The sequence below is a fragment of the Antechinus flavipes genome, chromosome 6 (genome assembly GCF_016432865.1).
Source record: "Antechinus flavipes isolate AdamAnt ecotype Samford, QLD, Australia chromosome 6, AdamAnt_v2, whole genome shotgun sequence".
Classification (NCBI taxonomy): Eukaryota; Metazoa; Chordata; class Mammalia; order Dasyuromorphia; family Dasyuridae; genus Antechinus; species Antechinus flavipes.
In genome coordinates this window covers 136,213,227-136,226,701 of record NC_067403.1, presented here as the reverse complement: position 1 = coordinate 136,226,701, position 13,475 = coordinate 136,213,227, and the positions used below count along the sequence as shown (strand labels likewise).

At 34.0% G+C, this 13,475-nt stretch overlaps 1 protein-coding gene across 1 annotated transcript in view; it reads right to left on the bottom strand.

Moving 5' to 3' along the window:
* The window catches only part of PAPSS1 (3'-phosphoadenosine 5'-phosphosulfate synthase 1), a 112,221-nt gene that overhangs the window by 45,736 nt on the left and 53,010 nt on the right, over positions 1 to 13,475 (bottom strand). Inside the window, exons 8-9 of the mRNA XM_051965260.1 lie at positions 11,983 to 12,094; positions 5,741 to 5,946 (exon numbers count right to left, since the gene is read on the bottom strand). Coding sequence (XP_051821220.1) covers positions 5,741 to 5,946; positions 11,983 to 12,094 — 318 coding nt within the window. The remainder of the gene's footprint in view (positions 1 to 5,740; positions 5,947 to 11,982; positions 12,095 to 13,475) is intronic.

Here is a 13,475-nt window from a genome sequence, read left to right as displayed (position 1 = left end):
CTCATAGACTAAAATGTCCCTTGTTCTTTAGGCTAATTTCTCCAACTATACTACTGCCATCCCACTCCTGCTCTTCTATGGCAGTGGTTTCAAGTTGAAATTGATAATTAAGGGAAGGAAAAGGAAATATTTACTAAGCACATACTACATGGCAGTGGTGCAGTGATATGAAGTGACTTGCCCAAGGTGACACAATTAAGTGTCTGAGGTCACATTTGAACTCAGATCATCCTGATTCCAGGGCAAGCCCTCTCTACTACACCATGGAGCTGCCTCATATAATATAACTTTGTATCCCCTACCACACCTTAACAAAATTCTGTGCATAGAATACACAATAAATGCTCAATAATTATTTGCTAAACAGAGAGGTAGTCCAATAGAACTTTAGAACTGAAAGGAGATTTAAAAAATCATACAATTTAAACTACATATATACAGAAGAGGAAATCAAGCCACAGAAAATTAAAGTGATTTGCTCACAGAAACTTGTAACAAAACAGGACTAGAACGTAGGTCTCTTGATTTCTGGTTCAATACACTTTCTACTTTCCCATACAATAATGTACATAAACAAACAAACAAAAACTTGTAGAGTGGTTCCAACTTCCTATTTAGCAAAATTATTGCTTTCTGATATTTTCAACCCTAATCATGTAGGAAACTAGTTAGAAAAACAATCACAAGCTTTGATTGCTGAAACAAATATGGATAATAAAATACACAATCAAATTTGAAAGCCATAATCAAAGCATATATTTTAAATCTAAGAATTAAAAAATTCCTACCTGCCTACAATAATACTTTTAAAAGAAAGCCACCTCAAAATACATTTTTTTTAAAAAGGCTAGTGTTTCAGCACCTAACAGAAAAGATAAACCTCAACTGTATAAATCCTACTTATTTTCTCTTATATTCCATGGAACTGGTCCAAATACAGGACTTTCTGAAAGCAGGGGGAACTCTAGCTACCATCATCACCCCAAAACATGACAAGAAACAGACCTTTACATCAGAAAAATGTGTTCCATACCACTGCATTAGTGATGTAATTCTGTTTAGATAAGCAAATATCTACCAACAAAACAAAGATGTTCCTTAACTCTGACAAACTTTGGTCCACTTTTTGAAATGTGCTTCTTAGAAAATTCTATCACTTAACATTCACATCTATCACATCTAAACTGTTCTTTTCTTCTCGAACAAAACCCATGACACATAAAAACCTGAGATACCTAGAAGATATTAGTATATAACACACATCAGATAAATGTCATGAAGGATAGACTTCTTTATCAATAATGACCAACAGGGGAGACCATTATAAAGTGATCTCCAACCAGCTGAAATAACCCAACTTTCTTAATTGTCAGACTTGGAGAGCATCCAGGAAAAGTCCAACCTGGAGAAATCAACGTCATTGTGGACTGCTACATGTGTATGACAGAGCACCTTCTAAGAGAAAAACATTCACAACAAATAGCTGGGCATCAAATGAGAAGGATCACAAAATCAGAATTATTTTCAACCTTAAGAACCTATGGCTAAGAGCAGCAAATTCAAAAGGAGAAAATGCCTCACATCCACAAAAATCTAGCCAAAATCAACAAATTTTTATTGTAAAAAAGAGCACAACACTGCTTTGATGCTTGTTAATAAAAATTTGGTAACATCAGAACAGGGAAATAAAACTTTACAATGAACTATGTCTAATATAATTTAGATTTATTAGCTAGTCTTGGATACAATGATGTGTTGACAGAAAATGAACAATTAAAAAGCGATGTGTATGCAGTATATGGAATGTAATGCTCCCCTTGTACCTCCTGAAACCTCTAGCAATGGCTTCATTGCCCTAAAGAAAAATAATTACAAAGACTGCTTAATCCATTGTGACAGGAGTAGGAAAATAGGGTGTTCCTGTGAAGCCAGGAAACAAACAATTAAATTTTCCATCCAAATTTACAGCAGACTGTAGACAAGTCAAAGTGGACAGTGGGATGGTGCCATCTTGGCAAACAAAGCTTCCGAAAAGGAAATACTATAAAACCTTAAGCTAATAAAGCAAGATTCAATTTCCAGGGAAGGAAGGATTCAAGAAACATTTCAATTCCAACTTTTTAAAATACTTTCTTATAATGAGGAAATTGAAATGTGTATCCTAATCTTATTTGGTGACTGACTCTCATATACTTGTAATTTGTGTGACATTTTCAATTAAATGTGAATGACATTTTCAATTAAATACCAATCATTTCCAATTATTATATAGTTCTAAATCTTCCAGAGACAGCAGGGGTAGAACAGAGGAGAGTGGGCAGATTGTCCACATTTGAGTTTAGGAAAGCCATTTCTCTACTGCTTGTTTCAGTTTCATCAGTAAAACAAAGATAATAGTAGCACCTACTTCCAAAGATTTAAGGATGAAATGAAATAATTTCTATGAGATAATTTGTATCTTGTAAACCTCAAAGCACTATATAAAGTTTTAGCTATTATGACTATTATTTGATTCCACAATGGTCTTCTACTCCAACATAATTCTAAGATTTCCTTAATATCTTCATTAATAATGAGCTCAGTGATCTTAGAAAAAAATGGAAAGATTTGTATGAAATAATGAAAAGCAAAATGAACAGAATACTGTAAAACAGAAATACTGTTTTAAATATAACTTTCAGTGAATAAGTTATTTTGACTATTAAAAATTTCCAAATTAACTACAAAGGATATATGAAGAAAGACACTGTCTGCATGCAGAGAAAGAACTGACAAACAGAAGTATGTATAGAGTAATTTTACATAAGTATTTATTTGTTTGTGTCTGATGATAGCCATCTCTAGGAGAAATGAGAGGATGGCAGAAAAAAAAAAGAAATTTATATGATAACAATGATATATATTGTTATATATTTGAAAGAAACAGCAAGTTAGCAGATTTGTAGTATCATGTAAAATCATCTTTTTTATTATATTAAATAATAAAAATATTTATTTTATCCTATAAATATGTATTAATGTAAAAAAGAGAGAGAGAGAGAGAGAAAGAGAGAGAGAGAGAAGGGGATAAATCCAGCATGCTTCCCCCACTCTCCCCTAAAAAAAAGACTTCATTAATTTGAATTCAAACTAATTTGTGCTAATTCAGAGAGTAGTCAAATGAAGTTTATCTATGAAAAATAGTATAAACCAGAAGAAGAAAGAAGACTACAAAATAAATTCTTCATCTAATTAACTGAATAAAAATCATTTCAATAACATTAAAGAGGAGAATGGGGCCAAGGTGGCAGAAAAAAGATAAGGCCTTCTCTGAGCTCTTCATGAAACCCCTCCAATTTCAATTTTAAGAGATGTCTCAAAACAATTTCTGGAGCTGTAGAACCCGTAAAGGACAGGATGAAACAATCTTCCAGTCCAAGATAATTTATAAAGTGGACAGCAAAGGTCTGTTATACCAGAGTGACGATGGAGCACGGTCCAGCACAGTCCAGCAAAACACAGGAGGTCTTGGGAGTGACTGAATCAATGGCAGCAGCAACAGTGGCAATTTTCAAACCTCTCATCTCAGAGATGGGTAAAGAGGTCAGAAGGAGATTGCAGGGATCTCTTTGCTGGCACTGAAGATAGGACTCTATTGCATTGCCCATATGTGGATCTGAATTACAGTTCTGGGTCTCAGTTCCAGGGCAAAGAGGAGCACTAGTGCACCAGAGCTTTAGGCCACAAAGGAACTGAGACCCTGGTCACACTTCTAGGGCAGAAAAGAGTATTTGTTGTCTCTCAGCAGACCAGAAAATGAGTAAACACACCTCACCCTAGATCACACTGTCTTATAAAAAGGTCTCCAGAATTATCTATAAAAAAATCAAAAACAAAAAAAGCTGCAAAAAACACCTGAAACTTGGGATAACACCCCCCACTCTGGAAACAGAGCTCTACTTTAGCATAGAGTTAAAAATCAAGAAATAGGTTAGAAAAGTTAACAAAGAGCAGAAAAAGATCTTTACTATAGTGACAAAAAAAGATCAAAGCACAAACATAAAAAGGCAACAAAATCAAAATACTACATCCAAAGCCTCAAAAGAGAATATAAAATGGTCTCAGGACAAGGAAGAACTCAAAAAGTATTTTTAAAATTGAATAAAAGAGGCAGAGGAAAAACGGGGAAGAATGAGAATGATCACAAAAAATCATGAAAAATGGGTGAACAGTTTGGTAAGGGTAGCACACACAAAAAAAAAATGCTAAAGGAAATAACACTTAAAAAAATAAGCCAAATGATTAAAAAAAAAAAAAAAAAAAAGGAGCCCAAAAATCCAAGGAAGAAAAAAATCCCTTGAAAAGCTAAATTTTCCAAATGGAAAAAGATATACAAAAATTCACTGAAGAGAATAATTCCTTAAAAAGTAGAACTGGCCAAATGGAAGAGAAGATACAAAAGCTCACTGAAGAAAATTGGGCATGTAGAAGCTAATGACTTTATGAGACATCAAGAAATGATCAAACAAAATCCAAATAATGAAAAAAATCAAAGACAATGTGAAATATCTTATTAGAAAAACAAGTGAGCTGAAAAATACATCCAGGAGAGGTAATATAAGAATTATTGAACTCTCTGAAAACCATGATCAAAAAAAGAGTGTGGGCATCATCTTTCAAAAAATTATCCAGAAAAAACTGTGGTGATATTCTTAAACCAGATAAAATAGAAAATGAAAGAATTCACTAATCACCTCCTGAAAGAGATATCAAAATGAAAACTCCCAGGAATATTATAGCAAAATTCCAGAGACCGCATTTCAAGGGAAAATATTGCAAGCAGCCAAAAAGAAAAAATTCAAATCTCACAGACTCGTCAGATTAAACAATTTTTACATTAAAAAATCAGAGGGCTTGGAACATATTACTGAGGGTAAAAGAAGTAGGATTACAATTAAGAACTACCTAAGCAGCAAAAGTGAGTACAATCCTTCCAAAGGAAAATGGACATTCAGTAAAACAAAGGAAATTTCAAGAATTTCTAATGAAAAGAACAAAGATGAATAAAAATTCTGACTTTCAAATACGACTCAAGAGAAGCATAAAAAGATAAATAAGAAGGAATCAAAAGGGATTCAGTAAGGTTAAACTGTTTGCATTCTTAATGGGGAAATGATACTTGTAACTCTTAAAAACTTTCCTACTATTAGGGCAGTTAGAAGGAATAAATATAAACAGAGGGCACAGATGTGAATTAAATAGGAAGGTATACTTACCTAAAACAATAAAATTAAGAGGTGAGAAAAAGAAGTATACTGGTAGAAGAGGAAAGAGAGGGTAGAATGAGGTATATTATCTTGACATAAAAAGGGCCTGAAAAAGCCCATTGGTTCTAAGTCGTTCTTTCAAAGCCACACAGGCCTAAATTTACTTTTTATTTCATAATAGATATGTTATCAAATATTGCAGGTCCTGCTTGTAAAAAATCCAGCTTCATTTCCTCATTCAGTTCCCAATGATAATGTGAGATAATCGACCAAATTCCTTACTGAAATACAGGTATATTATTTCCATGGCATTCTCCTAACCCCTAGCCCAGTTATTATTGCAGAAACAAAGAGATCAAATTATTCTGATAAGATTTATTTCAGCTGAACTCATACTGCCTGCCAATAGAGAGATCAAAATGATCATGATAAAACATAAGCTCAGAAAGATCACTGTAAATGCAAATACTTGGAGGGGAGAGAGTTAATATAACCTTGATGTATGGGTGTTCCTTGCATGTTGTTCCCCACTGTCTAGCACAGCGTTCCTCTTTTCTGTGTTCAAAGAACTCGGGATTTCGAAGGATGGCAACTCGATGACCTTCATACATCAAGGCAAATGCTGTACAGCCATCCAGTCTCTCTCTATCCTCTTGAGTAGCTGACAGTACAATAGGCACTGACAAATTAATTACTCCTCCTACAGGACAAAGGGGGAAAAAAAACATGCATACATCAGTTCCACATTATCAGGCACTTGAAAGTTTAGGGGTATTCTTAGTGTTAAACCATTTAGGGTTCAAGTTTATAACCATGTTCCACTGGTACTTAGAAAATACATACATATAAAATACAGACAGAGAAGTATCTGTCTTTCAGGGGAGGCAGACCTACTACTAACCAGCATTTCTATTTAGAAAAATGCTCAAATGAAATGTAATCAACACAGTGATTCTACATCAACCCATGAATTGCACTAACTCGAGCTGTGGATCATAGAGCTATTGTTTTAACTAATGTGAAAAAATAACCCAAAGAGGCATAAAGTGGAGAATGGAGAAGGCTGTTTGCAATACCTGACTTACCATAGTCACCTTCATTAAACAATCATTGGAGGGGGCAGAGCCAAGATGGCAGAGAGGACACATGCCTCTATCTAAGCTCTTCCTTATCTTCAGACTACTTCTATTATGAAAGGTCTCAGAATTAGTGCTTAACTGTCAAAATCCACCAATATTGGGAGTATAACACATTACCAACAGAATATCTTCAAAATTCACCAGAAAAGGTATATTTTGGTTGGTGGGCGGGATCAGCCAGGCCAGGCAGACTCAGACAGATAGGCAATGAGAGCACAGAAGACAGCTCAAGCTGAGCAGAGTGGGGGGAAGGGGGGAAGGAGTTTGGTCTCAACTAGTGGAAAATTTACGGGGAGAACTTTACCACAGTGTGGCTACTTTGCTCTGGCAGCAAGCCAATAGATCAGCAGAGAAGCTATAAACATAGAGGGTAAAGACAATAACCCTAAAATGCTAGAGTCTCTTGGGACCTGGCCACACCCATCCAGTACCGGGAGGGACTCAACACGCAGACGCTGACCACAGCATAGATGCTAATCCTAGTGCAGACGCTGATCCAGCACAGTCACTGTTGTCTCACTGCTGCTTTACTGATACTTCCTGTTGTCTGTAGAGGAAGCTTGGTAATACCACACTGCCCCAAAAGCAGACTACAGTTGTTGGGTTTGGGGGGGGGGGGGGGGAGGGTAGGAGGCTGTTTCTTTTTTATCAAAATGAGTAAAACATTAAAGTGGGCTCTAACTATAGATAGCCTCTATATGGAAAGAGAGTAGATTTCAAACCTTGAGGAGACTAAAAACAGACTGTCTCTAGATGAAACCTCAAAGAAGGATATGATCTGGTCACCACCACACAAGGGTCTCACAGAAGAAATTAAAAAGGCTCTTACAAGAGAGCCAGAAGAAAAATGGGGAAAGGAAAAGAAAGCTTGGCAAGAGCATCTGGATAAGTCATCCCACTCATTTAAAGATAAGAGTGGATAAAGAAATCAACTCCCTGAAAAACAGAATTAGTGAATTGGAAAAGGTAAACAATTTCAAGGAAAACAAAATTAGTGAATTGGAAAAAGAAAATAGCTCTCTAAAAAATAAAATTGGCGAAATAGAAAAAAATTCCATATAACAAAACAACTCACTTGGACAATTACAAAAAGAAATTTAAAAAGTAAATGAAGAAAATAATTCATTAAAAATCAGAGTGAACAAATGGACATGAATGACTCAAGGAGACACCAAGAATCAGTAAAACAAAATCAAAAAAATGAAAAAATAGAAAAAAAAGTGTTAAATACCTACTTGGGAAAACAACAGACCTGGAAAACAAATCTAGGAGAGATAATCTGAGGATTATTGGACTTCCTAAAAATCATGATGAAAAAAAGAGCCTAGACACTATTTTCCAGGAAATCATCAAAGAGAACTGCCCAGATGTTATAGAAATGGAGGGTAAAATAGACATTGAAAGCATTTGTCCATTACCTACTGAAAGAGATCCTAATTATAGATCTTGGGAGAAAACTAAATGGAGACAGAAAAGAGTACACTTTCTTCTTGGCAGTTCATGGAACCTATACAAACTCTAAGAAATGTTGTGGCTAAATTCCAGAACTATCAGACCAAGCAAAAAACACAATAAGCAGCTAGAAAAGAAAAAGGCAATTCAAATACAGAGGAGCCATAATAAGGATTACTCAGGATCTAGCCACATCCACATTAAAGGATCAAAGGGACTGGAATCTTATATTCCACAAGGCTAAGGAACTTGATATGCAGCCAAGAATCACTTACCAAGCCAAACTGAGCATTTTCTTCCAGGGAAGAAGATGGACATTCAATGAAATAGGTGAATTCCATCTATTTCTGATGAAAAAAATGGAACTAAACAAAAAGTTTGATCTCCAACTAAATAAAGGTCTCAAGATAAACATAAAAAGGTAAAAAGAAATCTTGGGAACTATATTTCTGTTATGAATATACATAAAGAATAAATGTATAATTTGGTTTTATTGTTACAATATTTAAAAAAGAAGCTAGAAGTAGAAAGGAAATTAAACCAGAAAAAGGAAAAAATGGAGGTACTACATCTCATGAAGAGGCAAAGGAAACTTATTATATCTAAGGGAAAGAAGGGAGGGGATGAACATAGTAATCAGAACTGGCTCAAAGAGAAAAAATTAGATATATTCTTTTTTACAGAGAAACTTCTTCCACTTCACTGAAAACTGGAAGGGGAAAAGTGAAAAGAGAAGGAGTAAGATAAATAGAAGGGAATACAAAATTGTAAAGGAAAGGTTTAAGAAAAAGGGAGGGACTCTAAGGTGGGGGGAGGGATCCTAAAGCAGAGGGTTATGTGAAGCAAGTGGTGCTCACAAGTTTAATACTGAGGAGAGGGATAAGGGAGAGAGAAAAGAGAAAAGCATAATCTGGGGTAAACAAGTTGGCAGAGAATACAGAATTAGTCATTTTAACCATAAATATGAATGGGGTAAACTCCCCCATAAAGTGGAGGCAGATAGCAGATTGGATTAAAAGCCAGAATCCTATAATATAAAGGTAAAAAGCTGGAGCAGAATCTACTATGCTTCAGGTGAAGTAAAAAAGGCAGGGGTAGCCATCCTGATCTCAGATCAAGCAAAAGCAAAAATTGATCTAATTAAAAGAAATAAGGAAGGGCACTATATCTTGCTAAAGTGTAGCATAGATAACAAAGCAATCTCAATATTAAACATATATGCACCAAGTGGTGTGTAGCATCTAAATTCTTAAAGGAGAAGCTAAGAGAGATGCAAGAAGAAATAGACAGCAAAACTATAATAGTGGGAGATCTCAATCTTGCATTCTCAGAACTAGATAAATCAAACCACAAAATAAATAAGAAAGATGTTAAAGAGATAAACTGAATACTAGAAAAATTAGGTATGATAAATCTTGGGAGAAAACTAAATGGAGACAGAAAAGAGTACACTTTCTTCTTGGCAGTTCATGGAACCTATGCAAAAATTGACCATATATTAGGCCATATAAACCTCAAATTCAAATGCAGAAAGGCAGAAATAGTAAATGCATCCCTTTAAGGTCACGATGCAATAAAAATTACATTCAAATAAAAAGCCAGGGGAAAATAGACCAAAAAGTAATTGGAAATTAAATAATCTCATCCTACAGAATGATTTGGTGAAACAGCAAATCATAGACACAATTTATAATTTCACCCAAGAGAATGACAATAATGAGATGTCATACCAAAATGTGTGGGATGCAACCAAAGCGATAATAAGGGGAAATTTTATATCTCTAGAGGTCTACTCGCATAAAATAGAGAAAGAGAGAATCAATGAATTTTGAATTACAACTAAAAAAGTTAGAAAGAGCAAATTAAAAACCCCCATCAAATACTAAACTTGAAATTCTAAAAATAAAAGATTAATAAAATTGAAAATAAAAAGAAAACTATTGAATTAATAAATAAAACTAAGAGTTGGTTCTATGAAAAAAAAACAACAAAATAGATAAACCCTGGGTAAATTTGATTAGAAAAAGGAAAAAGAGAAATCAAATTGTTAGTCTTAAAAATGAAAAGAAGACATAGAAGTTTTAGAAGAAGAAATTAGAGCAGTAATTAGTAGTTACTTTGCCAAACTTTATCCAATAAATTTGATAACTTAAATGAAATGGATGAATATTTTCAAAATATAGCTTGCCCAGATTAACAGAGGAAGAAACAAATTGGTTAAACAGTCCCATTTTAGAAAAAGAAATAGAACAAGCTATTAATCAACTCCCTAAGAAAAAAATCCCCTAAGAAAAAAATTTACATGTGAATTCTACCAAACATTTAAAAAACAATCAACTCCAATGCTATATAAACTATTTGAAAAAATAGGGATTGAAGGAGTCCTACCAAATTCCTTTTATGACACAGACATGGTACTGATACCTAAACCAGGTATGTTGAAAACAGAGAAAGAAAATTATAGACTAATCTCCCTAATGAACATTGATGCAAAAAATCTTAAATAAAATATTAGCAAAAAAATTGCAGAAAATCATCTTCAGAATAATACACCATGACCAACTAGGATTTATACCAGGAATGCATGGCTGGTCCAATATTAGGAAAACTATTAACATAATTGACTATATCAATAACCAAATTAACAAAAATCATATGATCATCTCAATAGATGCAGAAAAAGCATTTGAGAAAATCCAACATCCATTCCTATTAAAAACACTAGAGAATATAGGAATAAATGGACTTTTCCTTAAAATAGTCAGTAGCATCTATCTAAAACCATCAATAAGCATCTTGTAATGGTAATAAACTGGAACCATTCCCAATAAAATCAGGAGTGAAACAAGGTTGCCCACTATCACCATTACTATTCAATATTGTATTAGAAATGCTAGCTTTGGCAATAAAAGATGAAAAGGAGATAAAGGATATTAGAGTAGGTAATGAGGAAACCAAATTATCACTCTTTGCAGATGATATGATGATATACCTAGAGAATCCCAGAGATTCTACTAAAAAGCTATTAGAAATAATCCACAACTTTAGCCAAGTTGCAGGATACAAAATAAATCCACATAAATCCTCAGCATTTTTATACAATACCAACAAAATCCAACAGCAAGACATAAAAAGAGAAATTTCATTTAAAATAACTGTCAATTGGATAAAATATTTGGGAATCTATCTGCCAAAGGAAAATCAGTGTCACAGATCCTTTTAGCAGTATGGTAAAACCTGGAGATTCCTCTGAGAATCATTTTTTAAAATGAATAAACTAAAAAGACAGAAGATTACAAAGGAAACCAAGATGAGTAAAAATAAAGGGTTTTTTCCCCCATTCGAGTTCACAGATGCCCTGAAACCTACGGGTCCATGGTATTCAGGTTAAGACCTCTGCAACAGAAGAAATGGCAACTGGCTCTTGCTATTTAATGCTTAGGGAGAAAAATCAAAAGGTGTTATTTCATGTTTTTCAACAAAAATTAATTTGCAAAGTTAAGGATGGTTAGTCTAGGTTTTAACTGTTATAAACTAAGAATGATTATCATGATTCTTAGTAATTTTTATGATTTTATATATTTGTCAGTAAATCAAAATTATGATACCATCAAAATACATGTCTCTAAATACTTAGAAAAATATCTAGAAAAGGTTGAAAGTATTTTTGTATAAATGTTTCCAACATAATGTACATAATATTTAAATATCCCTTGAGGAGAATTTTAAACTTTTCATTACCCATTTTTTTTTTAGTTTGGTAAAATAAATGATAAGAAAATTATAAGAAACTATTTTTCATCACTTCTAAATTGAAGAAGTGATGAAATGAAGTGAAGTTATATTCTATAAGCAATTTTTCTCTAAAAATCAAAAGGCTACAATTATTTCTGGGAAACAAAGGGTAATGTGATAGAAAATGCATCAACCTAGACTCATAGGATCTAAGTTCAAATCTCAGCTCTACCAGAAATTGTCATTTAAGCACCCTAAAATTCAACCTACTCATCTGTAAAATAAGAGGGGAGATATTGAAATATCTTTTATACTATGAGGAATATTTTGGAGGTAGAAAAGATTAAGAAAATAATAGTAAATCCAGAATTTCTATAAATAAGTGTGCTATTTAATGTAAAATGTCTCACCATCCAGCAGACAATCAAAATGAAGGCACTGCAGGTATTCCCTCTCTCTCATGAAACCATTTAACGGAGTTGCCCAGCCTTCTGCCAAAACCTGCACCCATTGCATGTCCAACTAAAAGAAGACAAAGAAAAGCAAAGTCACATATCTATTATTTGCTGAAAGTAACCAAATGCCATATTACAAAGAGAGTGAGCATCATATTCATTCATCACTAGACCAACATTTATTAAGCACCTATTGTATGCCAGGCACTGGGCTAAGCACTGTGCTAAACAAACCAGCGAACTTTAAGAATTTATTTTGTGGTTGTACCAGATCTAAAATTATATTATGAAGCAGCAGTTACTAAAACCATCTGGTATTGGCTAAGAAATAGACTAGTTGATCAATGGAATAGGTTAGCTTCAAAGGACAAAACAGCCAATAACTTTAATAATATAGTGTTTGACAAACCCAAAGACCCCAGTTTTGGGGATAAGAATGCATTATTTGACAAAAATTGCTGGGAAAATTGGAAATTAGTATGGCAGAAACTAGGCATTGACCCACACTTAACATCATACACCAAGATAAGGTCAAAATGGGTTCATGACCTAGGCATAAAGAATGAGATTATAAATAAATTGGAAGAGCATAGGATAGTTTACCTCTCAAACCTGTGGAAGAGGAAGGAATTTATGACCAAAGAAGAATTAGAGATCACTATTGACTACAAAATAGAAAATTTTGATTATATCAAATTGAAAAGTTTTTGTACAAACAGAACTAATGCAGACAAGATTAGAAGGGAAACAATAAACTGGGAAAACATTTTCACAGTTAAAGGTCCTGATAAAGGTCCTCATTTCCAAAATATATAGAGAATTGACTCTAATTTATAACAAATCAAACCATTCTCCAATTGATAAATGGTCAAAGGATATGAACAGACAATTCTCAGATGAAGAAATTGAAACTATTTCTAGCCATATGAAAATATGCTTCAAATCATTATTAATCAGAGAAATGCAAATTAAGACAACTCTGAGATACCACTACACACCTGTCAGAGTGGCTAGAGTGACAGGGAAAGATAATGTGGAATGTTGAAGGGGATGTGGGAAAACAGGGACACTGATACATTGTTGGTGGAATTGTGAACACATCCAGCCATTCTGGAGAGCAATTTGGAACTATGCTCAAAAAGTTATCAAACTGTGCATACCCTTTGATCCATCGTGTTTCTACTGGGCTTATACCCCAAAGAGATACTAAAAAAGGGAAAGGGACCTGTATGTGCCAAAATGTTTGGGGCAGCCCTGTTTGTAGTGGCTAGAAACTGGAAAATGAATGGTTGCCTATCAATTGGAGAATGGTTGAGTAAATTATGGTATATGAACGTTATGGAATATTATTGTTCTGTAAGGAATGACCAGCAGGATGAATACAGAGAGGACTGGCGAGACTTACATGAACTGATGCTAAGTGAAATGAGCAGAACCAGGAGATCATT